The following is a 23,353-nucleotide window of genomic DNA, read 5'->3' as shown; positions in this document are numbered from 1 at the left end:
TAAGCTTGTGTTGCGCGTCCTTCCTATTCACCCAGTGAGGCTCCAGCCTCTAGCACACTGGCCGTTTTCTAGGAGCTACTCTCTCATTTGGCTCTCAGCAAAACTGGGTACAAACACACACACTCACTTCCCTCTTTTGATTTTCTGTGGTTCTAACTATCTGGAAGATTTGTGTGGCCGCTATTTAAGTTTTTCCCGGGTATAACCCACAGATTTGGCATGGGAGCTGGCCTGGAACCATGCAAAACGACTTGGAAAGGCCTTGCATTGCCCTCTCCCACTGAAAAGACATCCGTTGGCTCTGTATGTCTGGGTTATCCTCTGCCATAAACCTGTATCTATTCTATGAGAGGATCAGTGATATGGTTCAGTGATATTCAAGCTAGGCGATGGACTTGCGTGTTGCTCTTTGTAAATGATTAGATGGCTGTTATTGTTTTGAAGTTCCTCTTGCAATCATCACTATTTCTTGGCATTACACAGAACGGTTGTTGTTTTTTTGTGGAGATTTAGGCCTAGATTTAGGTGTGGATTTCTGAAAGTTGTGGACCTTCCTTAGGCCACTGTCTAATAGGCTAAGGGGTGTTGAAATGATTGAAATAACCTTCCTGTCCCATCTCTCTCCAGGCTGTGATCTGCTATGATTCTGTCATCCTGAAGGCAGAAGGGAAGGTAGAGCCAGAGATGTTCTGCCAGCTGGGCCACTTCAACCTCCTCCTGGAGGACTATCCAAAAGGTGAACATGCATGCACACACACACACATGCACGCACGCACACACACACACACACACACACACACACACACACACACCAGACATTTGAGTTGATTGACAGATCACATCCTGAATTTAAGCTGTACCGATTTGCTGTAAATGTCTGAATTGCAGCTGACATTCAGCAAATCAATTTAGGCTACTGCAGCCCTTTTAGTTTTGTCCTTAATGTAACAGCAATGCTTTTGTAATTGTATGTTTGGCAGAATGTAGTATTTTGACATTGGGATTTAAAGCAGCAGCAGCCGCCAGCCAGACTACACGCCTTCGCACTTCGCACTCGCACAAAAAGACTGGGAAATTATATACTAGACTGCCATGTTTGCATGTGGAGTAGGGGATGTAAGAAATTTAAAAATGTTCTTAACGTTTAAACAGCCATTTACTTGGTTTTCTGGTTAAAACGATAAGAAAAACCCATAAAATTCCACGTGAATTCACAATGCATCTGCACTGCTGCCAGCAACGGTCTGGGTGTCACGGTGCGTCCCTTTCAGATGGTTAAGCATTGCACCTGTACTACCTTTACTGTACCTCACTTCCACATCTCAAAGTTTGCATTTCCTTCTCATTTAACTTCTCAAAGTGTTGCCATACAGGACTTTGCTGCTGTTGCTTGCCTTTCTTTGCCATTTTTCCAACTTTTAACGACAATGACGTAGTGGTGGAGAGTCGACTCCAAAATAATTGATTCCTCCACTCCTGGCACGTCGACTCCCAGTGTTGACTCCAGGCCTTCATTGCCTATCGTCTAGTTAGGTTATAACACAGGAAATATGTTTTGTGACCAGTGCACTGATTTTAATTTTGTGAAAAAACAAACACTATTTTTTTCTTCAGTTATGGATTTTTGTTAACGTTAAAGATCCCAATTTCGTTTAAATGTTCACACCCTTAATGTGGAGTGGTCTGCTCTCTCTGTTGTCACACTTGATTGTCTGAGCATTCTCTCCTCTGCCGTTATGCAATTCCACTGCCATTGTCTGTAGATGGCTCTAGGCTTTCTATGACTAAAAGTCTGACGGAGTTGCCTAAAGATGTCTCTAGTATTCTTAATTTTTTTTGTGTGTGTTTTCTGGAATGCGTGCTTATTGGGTGTGTCAACTTCAAATAACGGTTTCTTTTAATGCCTTGGGCAGAAATTCAGTCCAATATTGCTTGAGGTAGTGGCACCACAAGATTGAATGGAAAGAATCTGTGTTATGGAGATGGTGAAATGTAAACTTATTGTAACCCCATTGTATTTGTCTTCACTTCTCTTTCTCTCTCAGCATTATCTGCATACCAGAGATACTACAGTTTACAGTCGGACTACTGGAAGGTGAGTGGCTACTTAAACAGCATGTATCCAAGTAGGTCTAGGTGTTGACTGCTGATGACCCCTGGTTCTCTTGGCATAAAACAACTGTGATGATGATAAAGAATGGAGTTATGGAGTTAGACAAGGGCAGCTGTTCTCCAGTAGCTGGGTCACCTCATAGGTCAAACTTGGTGAGACAGTTTGACCTAGCCAGGCCAGTCACCGGCTCTCTGGTGGTGTGGCTTCTCCCTGTTCCCAGTGTGGGTGGATAAGAGATGGGTGGATGTTAAAGTTTCAGTCTGCAGTGGTGCCCATTGGAGGGTGAGAGGATGTGTTGGGGGTGTGACAGTGATGGGGGCAGACAGTGTTGGGTTTCACTGCTGCAGAGCTGGGAGAGAGTTGGAGGATCTATCCTGTGCTGGGGTTAGGGAGCTGGGACAGGGGCTCCCTGGGAGAGAGGGCTGGGGTTAGGGAGCTGGGACAGGGGCTCCCTGGGAGAGAGGGCTGGGGTTAGGGAGCTGGGACAGGGGCTCCCTGGGAGAGAGGGCTGGGGTTAGGGAGCTGGGACATGGGCTCCCTGGGAGAGAGGGCTGGGGTTAGGGAGCTGGGACAGGGGCTCCCTGGGAGAGAGGGCTGGGGTTAGGGAGCTGGGACAGGGGCTCCCTGGGAGAGAGGGCTGGGGTTAGGGAGCTGAGACAGGGGCTCCCTGGGAGAGAGGGCTGGGGTTAGGGAGCTGAGACAGGGGCTCCCTGGGAGAGAGGGCTGGGGTTAGGGAGCTGGGACAGGGGCTCCCTGGGAGAGAGGGCTGGGGTTAGGGAGCTGGGACAGGGGCTCCCTGGGAGAGAGGGCTGGGGTTAGGGAGCTGGGACAGGGGCTCCCTGGGAGAGAGGGCTGGGGTTAGGGAGCTGAGACAGGGGCTCCCTGGGAGAGAGGGCTGGGGTTAGGGAGCTGAGACAGGGGCTCCCTGGGAGAGAGGGCTGGGGTTAGGGAGCAGGGACAGGGGCTGCCTGGAAGAGAGGGCTGGGGTTAGGGAGCTGCATGGGAGAGGGGGCTTGGGCTTGAGACCAGCATAAGGAAGGGCTGAAACCGGAGCAGGATGGCAGGTTGAACTAAGAGGGAGAGCAGTCTGGAAGAAATGGTTAAAACATTGACTGAACTTAACTGGGTCTCTCTGTATCTCATGGGATAGATACAGTTGAAGTCGGAAGTTTACATACACCTTAGCCAATTACATTTAACCTCAGTTTTCACAATTCCTGACATTTAATCCTAGTAAAAATTCCCTGTCTTAGGTCAGTTAGGATCACCACTTTTATTTTAAGAATGTGACATGTCAGAATAATAGAAGAGAGAATGATTTATTTAAGCTTTTATTTCTTTCATCACATTACCAGTGGGTCAGAAGTGTACATACACTCAATTAGTATTTGGTAGCATTGCCTTTAAATTGTTTAACTTGGGTCAATCATTTCGAGTAGCCTTCCACAAGCTTCCCACAATAAGTTGGGTGACTTTTGGCCCATTCCTCCTGACAGAGCTGGTGTAACTGAGTCAGGTTTGTAGGCCTCCTTGCTCGCACATGCTTTTTCAGTTCAGCCCACACATTTTCTATGGGATTGAGGTCAGGGCTTTGTGATGGCCACTCCAATACCATGACTTTGTTGTCCTTAAGCCATTTTGCCACAACTTTGGAAGTATGCTTGGGGTCATTGTCCATTTGGAAGACCCATTTGCGACCAAGCTTTAACTTCCTGACTGATGTCTTGAGATTTTCTAAGCTGTTTAAAGGCACAGGTTGAAAAACAAGTTTTAATGACTCCAACCTAAGTGTATGTTAACTTCCGACTTCAACTGCACATGAGATGAATGAATATGTAGGATAGACTAACAGGCTTTCAGAAACATCCTTATTCTGACTTATGCTTCCTCTCTGTTTCCTCTCAACTCACATATTGTCTCATCCTCACCCTTAAGTCTAGAAAGAGCTGAGAATAGCGGCGTTTTAGAAAACAGGGGGTTTTCTAAAACCCAGCTATTCTCAGCTTTTTCTAGACTTAACATTTTTGAGGGCTGGTGGAAGCATTATTAGTTTGTTCGTTCCTTCCTTCCTGTCCTGCTCTCTCCTCAGTCCAAGCTTCATAGATGGTGCAGTCAGTCTTCTCACGCTCTCTCTCGTGTTTTGGTAGTGAAGCGCTCTGAATGGCATTGTTATGTACAGTATTTACCTCTGATTGGTATTGAACGTGCAATTAGTTTTCCACTTGATTTATGTGTTTGAGTAGGTGATGTGGTTAGAGATTTAACACCTCTACCGGTTTCAGTTCTGACTATTACTACAGTTTGTTATATGAAACTGGGCCACAACAGTTACCCCTGAAAGGTGAATTTCAGACTCATTTGAAATGAACTGAAGTATGTATTTGGGCCTCTACTCTACCAGTTACCCTATGGACATACAGTAGAATGCACTTTAATCCTTTCAGGGATGAGGGGGCTACTGTTTCTGTCTATGTTAACCTGTCTAGGACTGTGGTTCCCCGGAACCCCGTTCCTGCTAGCGGAACCCCTCGCCAACAGCCAATAAAATTGCAGAGCGTCAAACATACAAGTATTAGGCACCATTTTAAAGATACAATTCTCGTTAATCCAGCCACAGTGTCTGATTTCAATAATGCTTTATAGCGAAAGCTCCACAAACGATTATGTTAGGTCACCACCAAGTCACAGATAAACCCAGCCATTTTTCCCACCAAAGAGAGTAGTCACAAAAAGCACAAATAGAGATACAATTAATCACTAACCTTTGATGATCTTCATCAGATGACACTCATAGGACTTCATGTTACACAATACATGTATGTTTTGTTCGGTAAAGTTAATATTTATATCCAAAAATCTTATTTTACATTGGCGTGTTAGATTCAGTAGTTCCAAAACATGCAGTGATATTGCATAGAGCCACATGAATTCACAGAAATACTCATAATAAATGTTGATGAAAATACAGCTATTATACATGAAACTTTAGATACACTTCTCCTTAATGCAACCGCTGTGTCAGATTTCAAAAAAGCTTTACGGAAAAAGCATAAACTGAGAACGGCGCTCAGAGCCCAAACCAGCCAGAGAAATATACGCTGTGTTGGGTAGTCAGCATTATTCATATTATTCATATATAAATATTCACTTACCTTTGATGATCTTCATCAGAATGCACTCCCGGGAATCGCAGTTCCACAATAAATGCTTGTTTTGTTCGATAATGTCCATCATTTATGTCCATTTATGTCCAATAGCTTCTTTTGTTAGGGCGTTTGGTAAACAATCCAAAAGCGCGATCTGGTCGATTCGGACGAAACGTTCAAAAAGTTATATTACAGGTTGAAGAAACTTGTCAAACTAAGTATAGAATCAATCTTTAGGATGTTTTTATCATAAAAGTTCAATACTGTTCCAACCAGAGAATTCCATTGTCTGTAGAATTGCCCTGGAACGAGAGCAACCTCTCAAGTGAAAGCGCGTGACTGAGAACGAGGCTGTAGGCAGACCCCTTAGTAAAACATCTCCCATCCGGCCCACCTTCACATGAGCATCCTGAAACCACGTTCTAAAGATGGTTGACATCTAGTGGAAGCCTTAGGAAGTGAGTAATAACCCATATTCCACTGTGTATTCGATAGGGGTGAGTTCAAAAACTACAAACCTCAGATATCCCACTTCCTGTTTGGAATTCTTCTCAGGTTTTGGCCAGCCATATGAGTTCTGTTATACTCACAGACATCATTCAAACAGTTTTAGAAACTTCAGAGTGTTTTCTATCCAATACTAATAATAATATGCATATATTAGCATCTGGGACTGAGTAGAAGGCAGTTCACTCTGGGCATGCTATTCATCCAAAAGTGAAAATGCTGCCCCCTATCCGAAACAAGTTAACTAAACCATATCTGGTGCAGTAATATAGTGACAGTTTTGTGGTGTGTAGGTTTGTTTCACCAGGTATGTTTCTCTACCTGAGCAGGTGTGACTGGAGAAGCAGATTAACCCCCGCAGACTCCCCACAGGGAACTGGCACAGGGAGATGTTTATGTGTTAGCCATTGACCTTTGAGCCTCTAATACTTTCCAGTGAGATTGCTCAACCAGAACTTAATGTTATTAGGGCTCTGGTTGGTTTCATGGCCTATGTTGTTTAAACTTGAGTGAGTAATCAGTGTTGTTCAGTCACGGCATCTTAAAAAAAAAAATTGATGTTTGAGAAATAAGTACTCAGGGTGCTGTTTCTGCCACTCATTGTTTTCTCCCCCTCTCTTTCAGAATGCTGCCTTTTTATATGGCCTTGGTATGGTTTACTTCCATTACAACGCATTTCAGTGGTAAGTAGCTGCATATCCTGAGTATTTTCCATTGCACTCTAGTGCATTTTATTGGCTAGAGACCTGAGACCTATATTTGCTTCACTATTTCAGCAATTCATGACCTCATGGGCTTCGAAATGAGTCCTGAAATTGTGTGGTAATACAATACATTTGTCTAGCTATTGTATATTCTTTACTGTGTGTTTGCATTTAACCCATACCTGACTGGTGGGAGTGACTGTTGAAGAATAGGCTATCTGTTATCTTGTCAGAATTACTGTGTCAGTCATGCATTCAGCCTATCAGCCTGTCATGGCTTTATATGACGTTTTGTTTTTCGAAGAATGTTGCCATTTACTGCTTCTGACACTTTTAGGCCAAATATAGCCTAGAATACTGCTTACAGCAAATATAGCCTAGAACACTGCTGACAGCAAATATAGCCTAGAACACTGCTGACGGCAAATATAGCCTAGAACTCTGCTGACAGCAAATATAGCCTAGAACGCTGCCGACAGCAAATATAGCCTAGAACGCTGCTGACAGCAAGTATAGCCTAGAACGCTGCCGACAGCAAATATAGCCTAGAATGCTGCCGACAGCAAATATAGCCTAGAACGCTGCTGACAGCAAATATAGCCTAGAACGCTGCTGACAGCAAGTATAGCCTAGAACGCTGCTGACAGCAAGTATAGCCTAGAACGCTGCTGACAGCAAGTATAGCCTAGAACGCTGCTGACAGCAAGTATAGCCTAGAACGCTGCTGACAGCAAGTATAGCCTAGAACGCTGCTGACAGCAAGTATAGCCTAGAACGCTGCTGACAGCAAGTATAGCCTAGAACGCTGCCGACAGCAAATATAGAATGAGCCACCTTTGAAAATGTTATATGCAGAGAGACTAGAGCCTGTTGGTGCTTCAGGGGAGTTGGGATGAGGGACTTTGGTGACAGTTCAGGGAAAGGAAATCCTTCACTGTATACAGTCGTGGCCAAAAGTTTTGAGAATGACACAAATATAAATTTTCACAAAGTCTGCTGCCTCAGTTTGTATGATGCCAATTTGCATATACTCCAGAATGTTATGAAGAGTGATCAAATGAATTGCAATTAATTGCAAAGTCCCTCTTTGCCATGCAAATGAACTGAATCCCCCAAAATAATTTCCACTGCATTTCAGCCCTGCCACAAAAGGACCAGCTGACATCATGTCAGTGATTCTCAGTGATTCATCATTGTTCTTCCTTTGTCAACCATGGTTTCCTGCAAAGGAAACACGTGCCGCCATCATTGCTTTGCACAAAAAGGGCTTCACAGGCAAGGATATTGCTGCCAGTAAGATTGCACCTAAATCGACCATTTATCGGATCATCAAGAACTTCATGGAGAGCGGTTCAATTGTCGTGAAGAAGGCTTCACGGCGCCCAAGAAAGTCCAGCAAGCGACAGGACCGTCTCCTAAAGTTGATTCAGCTGCGGGATCGGGGCACCACCAGTACAGAGCTTGCTCAGGAATGGCAGCAGGCAGGTGTGAGTGCATCTGCACGCACAGTGAGGTGAAGACTTTTTGAGGATGGCCTGGTGTCAAGTTGGGCAGCAAAGAAGCCACTTCTCTCCAGGAAAAACATCAGGGACAGACTGATATTCTGCAATAGATACAGGGATTGGACTGCTGAGGACTGGGGTAAAGTAATTTTCTCTGATGAATCCCCTTTCCGATTGTTTGGGGCATCCGGAAAAAAGCTAGTCCGGAGAAGACAAGGTGAGCGCTACCATCAGTCCTGTGTCATGCCAACAGTAAGACCATTCATGTGTGGGGTTGCTTCTCAGCCAAGGGAGTGGGCTCACTCACAATTTTGCCTAAGAACACAGCCATGAATAAAGAATGGTACCAACACATCCTCCGAGAGCAACTTCCCCCAACCACCCAGGAACAGTTTGATGACGAACAATGCCTTTCCCAGCATGATGTAGCACCTTGCCATAAGGCAAAAGTGATAACTAAGTGGCTCGGGGAACAAAACATCGATATTTTGGGTCCATAGCCAGGAAACTCCCCAGACCTTGTGGTCAATCCTCAAGAGGCGGGTGGACAAACAAAACCCCACAAATTCTGACAAACTCTACGCATTGATTATGCAAGAATGGGCTGCCATCAGTCAGGATGTGGCCCAGAAGTTAATTGACAGCATGCCAGGGCAGATTGCAGAGGTCTTGAAAAAGAAGGGTCAACACTGCAAATATTGACTCTTTGCATTAACTTAATGTAATTGTCAATAAAAGCCTTTGACACTTATGAAATGCTTGTAATTATACTTCATTATTCCATAGTAATATCTGACAAAAATATCTAAAGACACTGAAGCAGCAAACTTTGTGGAAATTAATATTTCTGTCATTCTCAAAACTTTTGGCCACGACTGTATATGCTCAAGTAATGGTCATGAGAAGGTTAAAGTGTGGGGAGAGGAAGAGGATGTAGTGTGATATGCTGTGTTGTTGTGTGTGTGTGGGGGGGTGTATTTCTCTGCAAACTAACACACTCACATGTGCACGCACACATGCACACACACTCAGTCTTGACAGGGATGGCTTGGTTTTGATGCTGTCGACGCGCGCACACACTGCAGTCGGTGCTCTGTCTGTGTAATCCAGTTCACGGTCGTCGTTGTCTCTCACTGTTTTCTCCCACTGCTAAAGCTGGTATTTAACCCCCTAAATTTAAATATAAGTTTCATAATAATACAAAATTCCATAAAATCCTGTCAGTTTAAGCTAGAGATATCAGTTTGGCATTGGATGCGTCTCAATCCGCCAGTGTCGCACTTCGCATCTGCGGGTGAAAGGTCTTCTCACGAAAATGTCTGTAGCGTCCAATGGTTTGACCTGCGAACAACCTCTCTATGGAACGGGGATATTCTCACTAACATGATGGTGTTCTCCGTTTTGTTTTATTGCGCCCAGAAGTCACTTGTCTTGTCTGAAGGTAACCGGTGCCGATTTAAAAAAAAAAATAAAAAAAAAAGAAGAAGAAGAATGGAAGTATGAATGTAGTTTTGTGCCTACCCCAAAAAATAGGTTTAATGTGTGGGGGGAAAAGTGTGTGTGTGTGTAATACATACATACATACATACATACATACATACATACATACATACATACATACATACATACATACATACACACAGTACATTTGGAAAGTATTCAAACCCCTTGAATTCTTCCACATTTTGTTACATTACATCCTTATTCTTAAAATGATTAAATAAAATGTTTTCCTCATCAATCTACACGCAAAACCCCATAAAGACAAAGCGAAAACAGGGTTTTAGAAATTGTACAAATAAAAAGATTTCCTTATTTACATAAGTATTCAGACCCTTTGCTATGAAACTCGAAGATGAGCTCAGGTGCATCCTGTTTCCATTGATTATCCTTGAGATGTTTCTACAACTTGATTGGAGTCCACTTATGGTAAATTCAATTGATTAGACATGATTTGGAAAGGTACACACCTGTCTATATAAGGTCCCACAGTTGACAGTGCATGTAAGCAAAAACCAAGTCACGAGGTCGAAGGAATTTTCCGTAGAGCTCTGAGACAGGATTGTGTCGAGGCACAGATCTGCGGAAGGGTACCAAAAAATTTCTGCAGCATTTTAGGTCCCCAAGAACACAGTGGCCTCCATCATTCTTAAATGGAAGAAGTTTGGCACCACTTCTTAGAGCTGGCTGCCCGGCCAAACTGAGTAATTGGGGGAGAAGGGCCTTGGTCAGGGAGGTGACCAAGAACCTGATGGTCACTCTGACAGAGCTCCAGAGTTCCTCTGTGGAGATGAGATTACCTTCCAGAAGGACAACCATCTCTGCAGTACTCTACCAATCAGGCCTTTATGGTAGAGTGGCCAGACAGAAGCCACTCCTCAGTAAAAGGCACATGACAGCCCGCTTGGAGTTTGCCAAAGGGCACCTAAAGGTTCTCAGACCATGAGAAACAAGATTCTCTGTTCTGATGAAAGCAAGATTGAACTCTTTGCTATGAATGCCAAGCTTCACGTCTGGAGGAAATCTGGCACCATCCCTACGGTGAAACGTGGTGGCAGCATCATGGTTTGGGGATGTTTTTGCTTTGCCATTATGGGGTACTGTGTGTAGATTGATTAGGGGAAAAAACATGTAATCAATTTTAGAAGAAGGCTGTAACGTAACAAAACGGGAAAAGTCAAGGGGTCTGAATTTGTTCCGTGTGTGTGTGTGTGTGTGTGTGTGTGTGTGTGTGTGTGTGTGTGTGTGTGTGTGTGTGTGTGTGTGTGTGTGTGTGTGTGTGTGTGTGTGTGTGTGTGTATACACTCTACTGGTCAAACGTTTGGACACACCTAACTAAGGGTTTTTCTTTGTTTTTACTATTTTCTACATTGTAGAATAATAGTGAAGACATCAACACTATGAAATAACAAAAATGCAATCATGTAGTAACCAAAAAAAGTGTCAAACAAATGAAAATGTGTTTTATATTTGAGATTCTTCAAATAGCCACCCTCTTGGCATTTTCTCAGCCAGCTTCACCTGGATGCTTTTCCAACAGTCTTGAAGGAGTTACAGAAATGCACATGCAGAGATCATCCGTTCAGCCACATCGCATCTCACAAAGACACGGCGGTTGGAACCAAAATCTCCAATTTGGAGTCTAGACCAAAGAACAGATTTCCACTGGTCTAATGTCCAGTCTCTTCTTCTTATTGGTGTCTTTTAGTAATGGTTTCTTTGCAGTAATTCAACCATGAAGAACTGATTCACACAGTCTTCTCTGAACAGTTGATGTTGAGCTGTCTGTTACTTGAACTCTGTGTAGCATTCATTTGGGCTGCAATTTCTGAGGCTGGTAACTCTAATGAAGTTATCCTCTGCAGCAGAGGTAACTCTGGGTGTTCCTTTATTGTGATGGTCCTCACGAGAGCCAATTTCATCATATGATGATTTTTGCGCTAGCACTTTTCTGGATTGACTGACCTTCATGTCTTAAAGTAATGATCGACTGTCGTTTCTCTTTGCTTATTTGAGTTGTTCTTGCCATAATATGGACTTGGGTCTTTTACCAAATAGGGCTATCTTCTTTATACCACCCCTACCTTGTCACAACACAACTGATTGACTCAAATGCATTAAGAAGGAAAGAAATTCCACAAATTAACTTTTTAAAAGGCATACCTGTTAATTGAAATGCATTTCTGGTGCCTACCTCATGAAGCTGGTTGAGAGAATGCCAAGAGTGTGCAAAGCTGTTATCAAGGCAAAAGGTGGCTACTCAAATATAAAATATATTTTGATTTAACACTTTTTGTTTACTACATGATTCCATATGTGTTATTTCATAGTTTTGATGTCTTCGCTATTATTATACATTCTAAAATAAAAAATCTCGAATGAGTAGGTGTTCTAAAACCTTTTAGCTGTAGTATATGTGTGTGTGTGTGTGTGTGTGTGTATATTTTTTATTATTATTTTTATTTAACCTTTTTTATTTAACTAGGCAATTCAGTTACGAACAAATTCTTATTTACATTGACGGCCTACTCCGGCCTAACCCAGATGACGCTGGGCAAATTGTGCCCGCTCTATTTGACTCCCAATCACTGCCGGATGTGATACAGCCTGGATTCGAACCAGGGACTGTAGTGATGCCTCTTGCACTGAGGTGCAGTGCCTTAGACCACTGCGCCACCCGGCGCAATTTAATTCAAAAATATAATTCCTAGATTTATGACAGACTCTTCATAACCTTGTTTCTTCCGACTTTATTTACTGTCCTTTTTGCCATTTATGAATGTGTTATTCAATGTGTTTCTATGGCTTTAGTAGTAATGGCCCAAAATCTATATTTTATCCAATTTTTAAAACATTATACCTAAAGTTGACTTAAAATTCAAAATCAGATAGCTAAATGATCCATAGTATGACCCTTTTTTAAAACCATTCCAGATGTCAGTTTAGCACCCCCTTCCCCCAACGTCTTAGACTATGGAATTAAAACAATGGTTTTGGAGCGAGAGAATATACACTGTTTTTCCCATTTTCAAGCAGCTAGAAAACCGTAGGAGAGGTTCCACTATAAATTACTAACTGAATAATTCAAATCACAAAAGTGATTTCCTACGTTGCACCAGAGGAGTAGTAACTAAATACCCTGGGGAATGTATTACTGTACTTGGGTCCTTGTTGAGTAAGTGCTTTGCTGAGGTTGTGTAGTGCTGCTAGGTGTCTGTGGCATTGCCTGATATTGACTACTGTAGGTCCCCTTTCTCCCTGTCTAGGCCAGTGCAGCCCCCCTCCTCAGAGGCCCAGGCAGGACAGAGAAGGTAGGCCCCCTCTATTAGTTTCCATAGGGAGTAATACTGCGAGGATGTGTCTTTGATGCACCTGGCTGTCATCTTGTATCTAAATGTTGTCTAGGCAGTCATTTATGCATCTACGTGTTAGTTATTTTATCAAGAATAATGCAGCTAATGTTACTGCCATGATTAGGAGCCATATTGGATCTAAATGTTATAAAGCCAACAGTCAAGCCATCCGATCAGGCTATTTTCCATTTTTGTTTTGCTTTTCTCAAATGTATTGTTGATAATCGGTAATGCACTGGCTGCCTGAGTTTTAGATCTAAGTTTCTTCTATTGGGTTTTAAATACATGTCAGACATGCTTTTAAGTTATGTACCCAGTAGGTCCCTCAGGTCCTCTGGCACTGGCCTTTTAACTATCCCAAAGCCTAGGACCAAGAGGCATGGAAAGGCATAGCCTGCCAGAGAACCTGAGGGGGGCTGAAACTGATCTTAAAACACATCTTTTTAGCTTTACTTTTCCCTAGTGTTTTTAGTTTGTCCTTTTAGTTTTTTTAAATCTTGTGTTTGTTGCGGAGTAAAAATGTCATCATTTATTTTCATTGTTTAAATTGTTTTTTTCCCCCTGTAAAGCACATTGCGTTGCATTCCACATCTGAAGTGTGCTGTATAATTAAAGCTTGATTTAATGATTGCATTGGGGAAGCCATCCATTAGCAATGTATACCACGAGCACGATGAGATGCTTAGGCCTTATTAAAAAGAAATGTGCTTTGCATCGGTCAACTCCAGCCATTCCATTAGCTTGTGAGGCATTCATCTATAACAGTAAATAGATACTTGCATACTTTTGAATGCTCCATTGTTTTAAGTGCAACTTTTTTGACCAGGAGATCTTTTTCAGTCTGGATGGGTGTACACAAGCTAGCCTACTTCTGAACTGTGTTCATCTACAACACCAACCCTAGTTCTGGTCCTTGCCTCCCCTTCTCCCCTGCCTTGACCTTGAGTGCCTCCAGTGCTGTCAGCCTGCCAAGTTTACATACACGGCATGACCAAAAGTATGTGGACACCTGCTCGTCGAACATCACATTCCAAAATCCTGGGCATTAATATAGAGTTGGTTCCCTCCTTTGCTGCTATAACAGCCTCCACTCCTTCTGGGAAGGCTTTCCAGTAGATGTTGGAACATTGCTGCGGGGGACTTGATCCATTCAGCCACGAGCATTAGTGAGGTCAGGCACTGATGTTGGGCGATTAGGCCTGCCTCGCAGTCTGCGTTCCAATTCATCCCAAAGGTGTTCGATGGAGTTGAGTTCAGGGCTCTGTGCAGGCCAGTCAAGTTCTTCCACACCAACTTTGACCAACCATTTCTGTATGGATCTCGTTTTGTGCATGGGGACATTGTCATGCTGAAACAGAAAAGGGCCTTCCCCAGGCTTGTATGCGGCTGCTTGACCATGAAGCTCCCGACGAACAGTTGTGCTGACATTGCTTCCAGTGTTGCAACCGAGGACAGGCGATTTTTATGAGCTACGCGCTTCAGCACTCGGTGGTACCGTTCCATGAGCTTGTGTGGCCTACCACTTCATGGCTGAGCCGTTGTTGCTCCTAGGTGTTTTCACTTAACAATAACATCACTTACAGTTGACCAGCAGCTCTAGCAGGGCAGAAATGTTTGGACACACCTACTCATTCAAGGGTTTTTCTTTATTCTTACTATTTTCTACATTGAATCATTTAGTAACCAAAATTGTTAAAAACATCAAAATATATTTACAATTTTTCATAGTAGCCACCGTTTGCCTTGATAACAGCGTTGCACACGATTGGCATTCTCTCAACCAGCTTCAAGAGGAAAGCTTTTCCAACAGTCTTGAAGGAGTTCCCACATATGCTGAGCACTGCTTTTCCTTCACTCTGCGGTCCGACTTATCCCAAACCATCTCAATTTGGTTGAGGTCGGGGGATTGTGGAGGCCAGGTCATCTGATGCAGCATGCCATCACTCTCCTTTGTCAAATAGCCCTTACACAACCTGGAGGTGTGTTTTGGGTCATCGTCCTGTTGAAAAACAAATGACAGTCCCACTTAGCGCTAACCAGATGGGATGGCGTATCGCTGCAGAATGCTGTGGTAGCCATGCTGGTTAAGTGTGCCTTGAATAAAAAAATAAATCACTGATGGTGTCACCAACAAATCACCCCTACACCATCACACCACCACCTCCATCCTTCATGGTGGGAACCACACATGCGGAGATCATCCGTTCACCTCTCCGTTCACCATGGCGGTTGGAGCCAAAAGTCTCAAATTTCGACTCATCAGGCCAAAGGATAGATTTCCACCGTTCTAATGCCCGTTGCTCGTGTTTCTTGGCCCAAGCAAGTCTCTTCTTATTGGTGTCCTTTTAGTAGTGGTTTCTTTGCAGATATTCGACCATGAAGGCCTGATTCACGCAGTCTCTTCTGAACAGTTGATGTTGAGAACTCTGAAGCTTTTTTCTGGCTGCAATCTGAGGCTGGTAACTCTAATGAACTTATCCTCTGCAGCAGAGGTAACTCTGGGTCTTCCTTTCCTGTGGCAGTCCGCATGAGAGCCAGTTTCATCATGGCGCTTAATGGTTTTTGCAAATGCATTAGATGAAACTTTCAAAGTTCTTGACCTTTTCCGGATTGACTGAACTTCATGCCTTAAAATAACGGACTGTCATTTCTCTATGCTTATTTGAGCTGTTCTTGCCATTATACGGACTTGGTCTTTTACCAAATAGGGATAACTTCTGTATACCCACCTTGTCACAACACAACTGATTGGCTCAAACGCATTAAGAAGGAATGAAATTCCACAAATTGACTTTTAACAAGGCACACCTGTTAATTGAAATGCGTTCCAGGTGACTACCTCATGAAGCTGGTTGAGAGAATGCCAAGAGGCATAGGGTGGCTACTTTGAATAATATAAAATATGTTTTGAATTGTTAACACTTTTTTGGTTACTACATGATTCCATATGTGTTATTTCATAGTTTTGATGTCTTCACTATTATTCTACAATGTAGAAAATAGTAAAGAAAATTAAGAAAAACACTTGAATGAGTAGGTGTGTCCAAACCTTTGACTGGTACTGTATATAGTATAGCCCTTCTCTCTCCCAGGGGAAGGGAGTTCCACATGGGGGGAGGGGGGATACAGAGATCGGGTCATTTGGGTTTCTCCCTCAATGTAGGACATGTTACATCACCAGCTAGAGACTTCAGAGGAATTCAGAGCTGAAAGATGTAATGTTACCTCATAGGGCCAGAGCAGTGGTCACTAATAGAGATTGGGGGAAAAATTGACAGTTACATATCGGGATATTATTTTTTGAAGATGTATCGTTTTGACAATATAGCAATATTATTTTTGCGCTAGTTGACTGTACCTGCACCATTTTGTTTTCAGCTCTTTTTATTACCATGACTGATCAAAAGTAGTTCTCTCGCTTATCTCTCTGCAGCAGACATGGTGAGCAATATGTTTGGAACATCAAATCGCAAAAAAATCACAGTATCGAATTGCAATTATTATTATCATTTTTAACTAGGCTGTCTGTCAGTTAAGAACAAATTATATTTTACAATGATGTTCCTACCTCTGCCAAACCCAGACGACGCTGGGCCAATTGTGCGCATCCCTGTGTATGGCAATACATGCCGTATCTGCACCAAAGTATAGTGATATTGTCGTATCGTTAGTTCCCTGGGAATTCCCAGTCCTAGTCACCAACATTGTTCCTGGAGAGCTACAGGGCTAGAGCAGTGGGTTATATTGCCTACGTCAGATTCATAATACAACACGACTTTGTCACTAATAACTTAACTCTGGTATAATTGGGGTTCAGTCAGAGAACACTTGGTATTGTTTAGTGTTCTGCCTCTTATCTGTCTGTCCTGTAGAAGGTATTCTCTGTTAGCTTGTCTGCCGGTTGCTCTGTCTCTGCCAATCTGTTCCAGCCTAGAGAAGCTGGAGCGCCTAGAGAAGCTGGAGGGAACAAATGAACGAGAGCGGGAGGAAGGAAGGATTGGAACAGGGATAGGAGGGGGAGAGAGGCCAATGGGTTCAGAGTGCTTTGCTTCAGCACAGCAGCGTGTGTGTGTGCGTGTGTGCGTGCGTGCGAGCGAGCAGTGCACAGGCAGCCTCAGCAGTGAGATCAGTGTTTCTACTGTAGTCTCTCTTGCTGTGGCAGACCTCTGTGGTGACATACGATAGCCTTTGTTTTCACAACCGCACTGTGAGTGGATTTATTTGTGTACGTTGTTATAGTTGGTGTTTATTTGTAAGATATGTGTATTTGTATAGGAGAGGGGTGGAGCAGTAGAGTGGAGTATGTTTATTTTGTAGCCTATATGGGGTGTCTTATTTGTTTTTGGTTTATATCGGGGTGGTTGTGGGTGGGGGTAATTTTGATGACAGCGGTGCTTGCTCTTCTGCTCTTTCACTCACACACTTCAGGGATGCTCTAGCAATCAGAATCAACAGTCCTTTAGTTCTTTGCCTCGCTCTATTTTTATCCCAGGAGAAAAAGCACTCTTAGGTTATTTCCACACATTTTTGCTTTTGGGAATTAGAGTATTTTTTTTAATGTGTCGTGTTTTGTTCCACCCTATGTTTAACCCTCTCCCCCTGTGTCTCTGTGTGTGTGCAGGGCGATAAAAGCGTTTCAGGAAGTGCTCTATATTGACCCCAGTTTCTCCCGAGCCACGGAGATCCACATGAGACTGGGCCTCATGTTTAAAGGCAACACAGATTATGAGTCAAGTCTAAAGGTATGTACTGCTAATACTACTACTATTAGTACTACTATTATTAGTACAACTGCTTCTACTTCTACTATTAGTACTACTGCTACAGCACAGTATAAGCCTAGGTATGTAGCATAGCTAGTACTGTACACACCCCTATGGATATCGCCTGCACACACAGCAGCCCTCCAGGACCAGGAGTGACCTAGTGCCCCAGTCCCTTGTGGCTCAGTTGGTAGAGCATGGCCTTTGCAATGCCAGGGTTGTGGTTTTGATTCCCACGTGGGACCAGTATGAAAAAAGTATGAATATCTATGCACACACTACTGTAAGTCACTCTGGATAAGAGCGTCTGCTAAATGACTGAAATGTCATGTAAATATCAACAGGTCCCGCCCTCGGTAACTAATGGGGTTAGCAGCCTCTCTTCTACCTGTTCAAAACAGGTCCTTTATGACCCTACGGTAAAATATGAGACAGGCTATCTTCCCTGCTGGATTAAGTGTAAGAATAGTGTGTTGTTTGGCGGGTGTGTAGGCCTGTGTTGGGCCATTGACACTATAAGCCAGGGTGGCTCTCTGTTTCTATTCATATGTGAATGTGTACTTTTGTTTTGTCCAGACCAGACAGAGAAATGCACACACCAACCTGAGGGCTTCTGACCCAGACAGTGTCGGAGCTGCCATACATTTGATAGGTGTTAGGTGTGTGCGTGTGCATTTGATAGGTGTGCTCTTATTCCCAGTAGAGCTCATAGAAGGGTTAGCTGTAGTAGTCTGTCGGCTTTTGACTGTTTCTGAGTAGTCTTTTACAGCCAGCCAAGGCTGTAACTATGGGTTTGCATGCAGTATATTTGCTAATGGTCATAGTCCTGAGGGATCTGTCCAAATAAGGCCGCTTCAGCTGCAGCTTTCCCTCCCAGCATGTTGAATTCCATCACCCTAGACAGTAGTGTTGTCACGATACCCGTACCATACCGGGGTATACTGTATTACTGAATGTGCACACAAGGGCCGCTATTTCCAAAAATATATAATTTCAATTTTTTATGCACAAAACTGTTTACGCAACAGGGATCTTGATCCAGGACGGGACTGAATGACTCTGCTGTAACCAAAGAAGCTTGATCTTGACATCTAGCAAGTTAGCAAACCAAATGCATAGCTGGAGCCCTGAACTGGATATCATTTGACAAATCTTACATTTCTTATAGTTCTATTTAACTATGTATACTGAACAAAAATATAAACTCAACAATTTTTACTGAGTTATAGTTTATATAAGGAAATCAGTCCATTTAAATAAATAAATTAGGCCCTATTCACATAACTGGGCAGGGGCGCAGCCATAGACCCACCCACTTGGGAGCCAGGCCCAGCCAATCAGAACGAGTTTCCCCCCACAAAAAGGCTTTATTACAGACAGAAAAACATATCTAAAATGACGTTGGAGGCGGCTTATGGTAGGGAAATGAACATTAAATTCTCTGGCCAAAACTCTGGTGGACATTCCTGCCAATTGCACGCTCCCTCAACTTGAGACAACTGACATTGTGTTGTGTGACAAAATGACACATTTTAGAGTCCTTCTATTGACCCCAGCACAAGATGCACCTGTGTAAGGATCATGCTGTTTAATATAATGTTTATTCAGTTTCTTGATATGCCACACCTGTCAAGTGGATGGATTATCTTGGCAAAGGAGAAATGTTCACTAACAGGGATGTAAACAAATGTGTGCACATAAGTTCAGTGAAATAAGCTTTTTGTGTGTGAAAAATTTCTGTAATCTTTTTTTTCCCAGCTCATGAAACATGGGTCCAACACTTTACATGTTGCGTTTATATTTTTGTTCAGTATATATAAAATATACATCTTAAAATGTAGACCAATCGATTGGTCGAAAGAACAGACAACTCAGTTGACATTTATTTAATTTATTTATTCGGGGACTAAGCTGTCCCTTACTAAAAAATCATCTTCGTTGAGAGAGATGCAGTTGTCTGTTCTTTTGCCCAAACGATTGATTGAACATTTTAAAAGGGTATTTTTCCATATATACAGTGGGGAGAACAAGTATTTGATACACTGCCGATTTTGCAGGTTTTCCTACTTACAAAGCATGTAGAGGTCTGTAATTTTTATCATAGGTACACTTCAACTGTGAGAGACGGAATCTAAAACAAAAATCCAGAAAATCACATTGTATGATTTTTAAATAATTAATTTGCATTTTATTGCATGACATAAGTATTTGATCACCTACCAACCAGTAAGAATTCCGGCTCTCACAGACCTGTTAGTTTTTCTTTAAGAAGCCCTCCTGTTCTCCACTCATTACCTGTATTAACTGCACCTGTTTGAACTCGTTACCTGTATAAAAGACACCTGTCCACACACTCAATCAAACAGATTCTAACCTCTCCACAATGGCCAAGACCAGAGAGCTGTGTAAGGACATCAGGGATAAAATTGTAGACCGGCACAAGGCTGGGATGGGCTACAGGACAATAGGCAAGCAGCTTGGTGAGAAGGAAACAACTGTTGGCGCAATTATTAGAAAATGGAAGAAGTTCAAGATGACGGTCAATCACCCTCGGTCTGGGGCTCCATGCAAGATCTCACCTCGTGGGGCATCAATGATCATGAGGAAGGTGAGGGATCAGCCCAGAACTACACGGCAGGACCTGGTCAATGACATGAAGAGAGCTGGGACCACAGTCTCAAAGAAAACCATTAGTAACACACTACGCCGTCATGGATTAAAATCCTGCAGCGCACGCAAGGTCCCCCTGCTTAAGCCAGTGCATGTCCAGGCCTGTCTGAAGTTTGCCAATGACCATCTGGATGATCCAGAGGAGGAATGGGAGAAGGTCATGTGGTCTGATGAGACAAAAATAGAGCTTTTTGGTCTAACTCCACTCGCCGTGTTTGGAGGAAGAAGAAGTATGAGTACAACCCCAAGAACACCATCCCAACCGTGAAGCATGGAGGTGGAAACATCATTCTTTGGGGATGCTTTTCTGCAAAGGGGACAGGACGACTGCACCGTATTGAGGGGAGGATGGATGGGGCCATGTATCGCGAGATCTTGGCCAACAACCTCCTTCCCTCAGTAAGAGCATTGAAGATGGGTCGTGGCTGGGTCTTCCAGCATGACAAAGACACGAAGCACACAGCCATGGCAACTAAGGAGTGGCTCCGTAAGAAGCATCTCAAGGTCCTGGAGTGGCCTAGCCAGTCTCCAGACCTGAACCCAATAGAAAATCTTTGGAGGGAGCTGAAAGTCCGTATTGCCCAGCGACAGCCCCGAAACCTGAAGGATCTGGAGAAGATCTGTAGGGAGGAGTGGGCCAAAACCCCTGCTGCAGTGTGTGCAAACCTAGTCAAGAACTACAGGAAACGTATGATCTCTGTAATTGCAAACAAAGGTTTCTGTACCAAATATTAAGTTCTGCTTTTCTGATGTATCAAATACTTATGTCATGCAATAAAATGCAAATTAATTACTTAAAAATCATACAATGTGATTTTCTGGATTTTTGTTTTAGATTCCGTCTCTCATAGTTGAAGTGTACTTATGATAAAAATTACAGACCTCTACATGCTTTGTAAGTAGGAAAACCTGCAAAATCGGCAGTGTATCAAATACTTGTTCTCCCCACTGTAGATGCATCCTATGTTTTAATCAAATCAACTATATGCACTGAGCTTGTCTGATGCTATAAGCACACTGTTTGATTAAATAATTAAGACACACAAATTACTAGATGGAGTCCTACTGCAATTTATTTGATTGTGCCTATCTCAGACTTCCTGTGTTGTGTAAAAATAATAATAATGAAAAATAAAATAAATGACCAGCGAGTGACTGTGACTAGCACCCGTAGTCCCTCTGTCATACCTGCTGCAGCAACCACCACAGGACATCAACAGTGTTTATCGTGTTGCTGAAGCTGCAACATAATTACAATAATTTCTGACAGAAAAGTTCTGTTACCAAAAGCCCTCGTTTGTTTAGGAAAAACATTCCCTTTTCCCTTAACCTTTGCTCTCTTTACATGACACGTGTATGCATCGATAGGGCCGGACCTATAGCATATCATAATCACATCAATAAATTGGTTATAACAAACTCTGAACACCGTAACACGTGACACCAAAATGGATGCAGAGGACGTGACAAATTAACATGAAATGGGGCTGGTTTACTAGTTGCTCAGGAGTTAAAGGGAGAGTCAGATGTGTGGAATAAATTTGACTAGTTGTGGAAAATACTGGAGATCAAGTAAGAGAAGGTAAGGAGCTGCGTGCATATTATGTGTCCCAAAAAGGTGCTGTTAGATTACAATATTTTTTTTACCATTTTTGGAACAATGTAAACAACGTTAAATACATTTAGCGTACAATAGTTTTTTTTGTTTTGGTTAAACCTTTATTACAGCAAAGACTTTAAACAATTGCATGAATTTGAGAATGCAATTGCCGAAATGGAACGGTTGATTTATTGTTTACGCTAATTATTCAAGGGTCGTTTTGATGTTGTCCGATTTAGGCATGGCTCGCAGTCAACGTTCCAATTCATCCCAAAGGTGTTCGATGGGGTTGAGGTCAGGGCTCTGTGCAGGCCAGTCAAGTTCTTCCACACTGATCTCGACAAACCATTTCGGTATGGATCTCGCTTTGTGCACCGGAGCATTGTCATGCTGAAATAGGAAAGGGCTTTTCCCAAACTGTTGCCACAAAGTTGGAAGTAGAGAATCATCTAGAATGTCATTGTATTGGTCACATACACATGGTTAGCAGATGTTAATGCGAGTGTAGCGAAATGCTTGTATGCTGTGGCGTTAAGATTTTCCTTCAATTGAACGTATCCCGAACCATGAAAAATAGCCCCAGACCATTATTCCTCCTCCACCATTCTTTACAGTTGGCACTATACAGTGGGGCAGGTAGCGTTCTCCTGGCGTCCGTCAAACCCAGAGTCATCCGTCAGACTGACAGATTGTGAAGCGTGATTCATCACTCCAGAGAAGGCGTTTCCACTGCTCCAGAGTCCAATGGCGGCGAGCTTTACACCACTCCAGCCAACACTTGGCATTGCGCATGGTGGTCTTAGGCTTGTGTGCGGCTGCTCGGCCATGGAAACCCATTTCATGAAACTCCTGACGAACTGTTCTTGTGCGGACGTTGTCTCCAGAGGCAGTTTGGAACTCTGTAGTGAGTGTTGCAACCGAGGACAGGCAATTTGTACGCGTTACACACTTCAGCACTCGGCGGTCCCATTCTGTGAGCTTGTGTGGCCTACCACTTCGCGGCTGAGCCGTTGTTGCTCCTAGACGTTTCCACTTCACAATAACATCATCTATCTAAAATCATACTGTCGGTATACGGTATATTGCTGAAGCTCATGCAAACTAGCCATTTGCGAAAGGCACTCAATAAATATAACATCTATGATCTCAATCTTGCTAGCTCCTATTTGTGCCTTTTCCTCTATTCCAAAGTAATGTTGTATACATAAAGACATGTTAAGCTCCAACATTGGTACATTGTGGGAGGCAACCCTTTTTGTCTTGAGAGACTAGGAGCCATGGGGAGATTTGTACCCAGGATAGGTTCTCAGACTGGTGAGATGAGCTGGGATTCCCTGGGAGAGCAGGGGAAAGAGCCAGGTGTCTAGTGTTTCTGGTCCTGCACTGGCTCGCCCTTGATTGGCTGCTGACTGTGTGTGTGTACAAGAAGCAGTATTGAACTGAACAGGCTGCACACGTGCTGCACGTCCTCCCTTGCCTTAGTCACATACACTCC

At 43.2% G+C, this 23,353-nt stretch overlaps 1 protein-coding gene across 3 annotated transcripts in view; it reads left to right on the top strand.

The window, feature by feature from the left end:
• Nucleotides 1-23,353, top strand: part of kdm6a (lysine (K)-specific demethylase 6A) — a 90,066-nt gene that overhangs the window by 10,888 nt on the left and 55,825 nt on the right. The window contains exons 3-7 of one of the 3 annotated variants that reach the window (XM_071342021.1): nucleotides 628-736; nucleotides 2,046-2,095; nucleotides 6,391-6,449; nucleotides 12,739-12,783; nucleotides 17,447-17,567. In XM_071342021.1, coding sequence (XP_071198122.1) covers nucleotides 628-736; nucleotides 2,046-2,095; nucleotides 6,391-6,449; nucleotides 12,739-12,783; nucleotides 17,447-17,567 — 384 coding nt within the window. Of the gene's footprint in view, nucleotides 1-627; nucleotides 737-2,045; nucleotides 2,096-6,390; nucleotides 6,450-12,717; nucleotides 12,784-17,446; nucleotides 17,568-23,353 lie in introns of all 3 variants that reach the window. The other 2 variants (XM_071342019.1, XM_071342020.1) reach the window with 2 other exon arrangements.

Source organism: Salvelinus alpinus, chromosome 14, assembly GCF_045679555.1.
Source record: "Salvelinus alpinus chromosome 14, SLU_Salpinus.1, whole genome shotgun sequence".
Taxonomy (NCBI): Eukaryota; Metazoa; Chordata; class Actinopteri; order Salmoniformes; family Salmonidae; genus Salvelinus; species Salvelinus alpinus.
The sequence above is the reverse complement of the archived record's forward strand: the minus strand, read 5'-3'. Positions and strand labels throughout refer to the sequence as shown.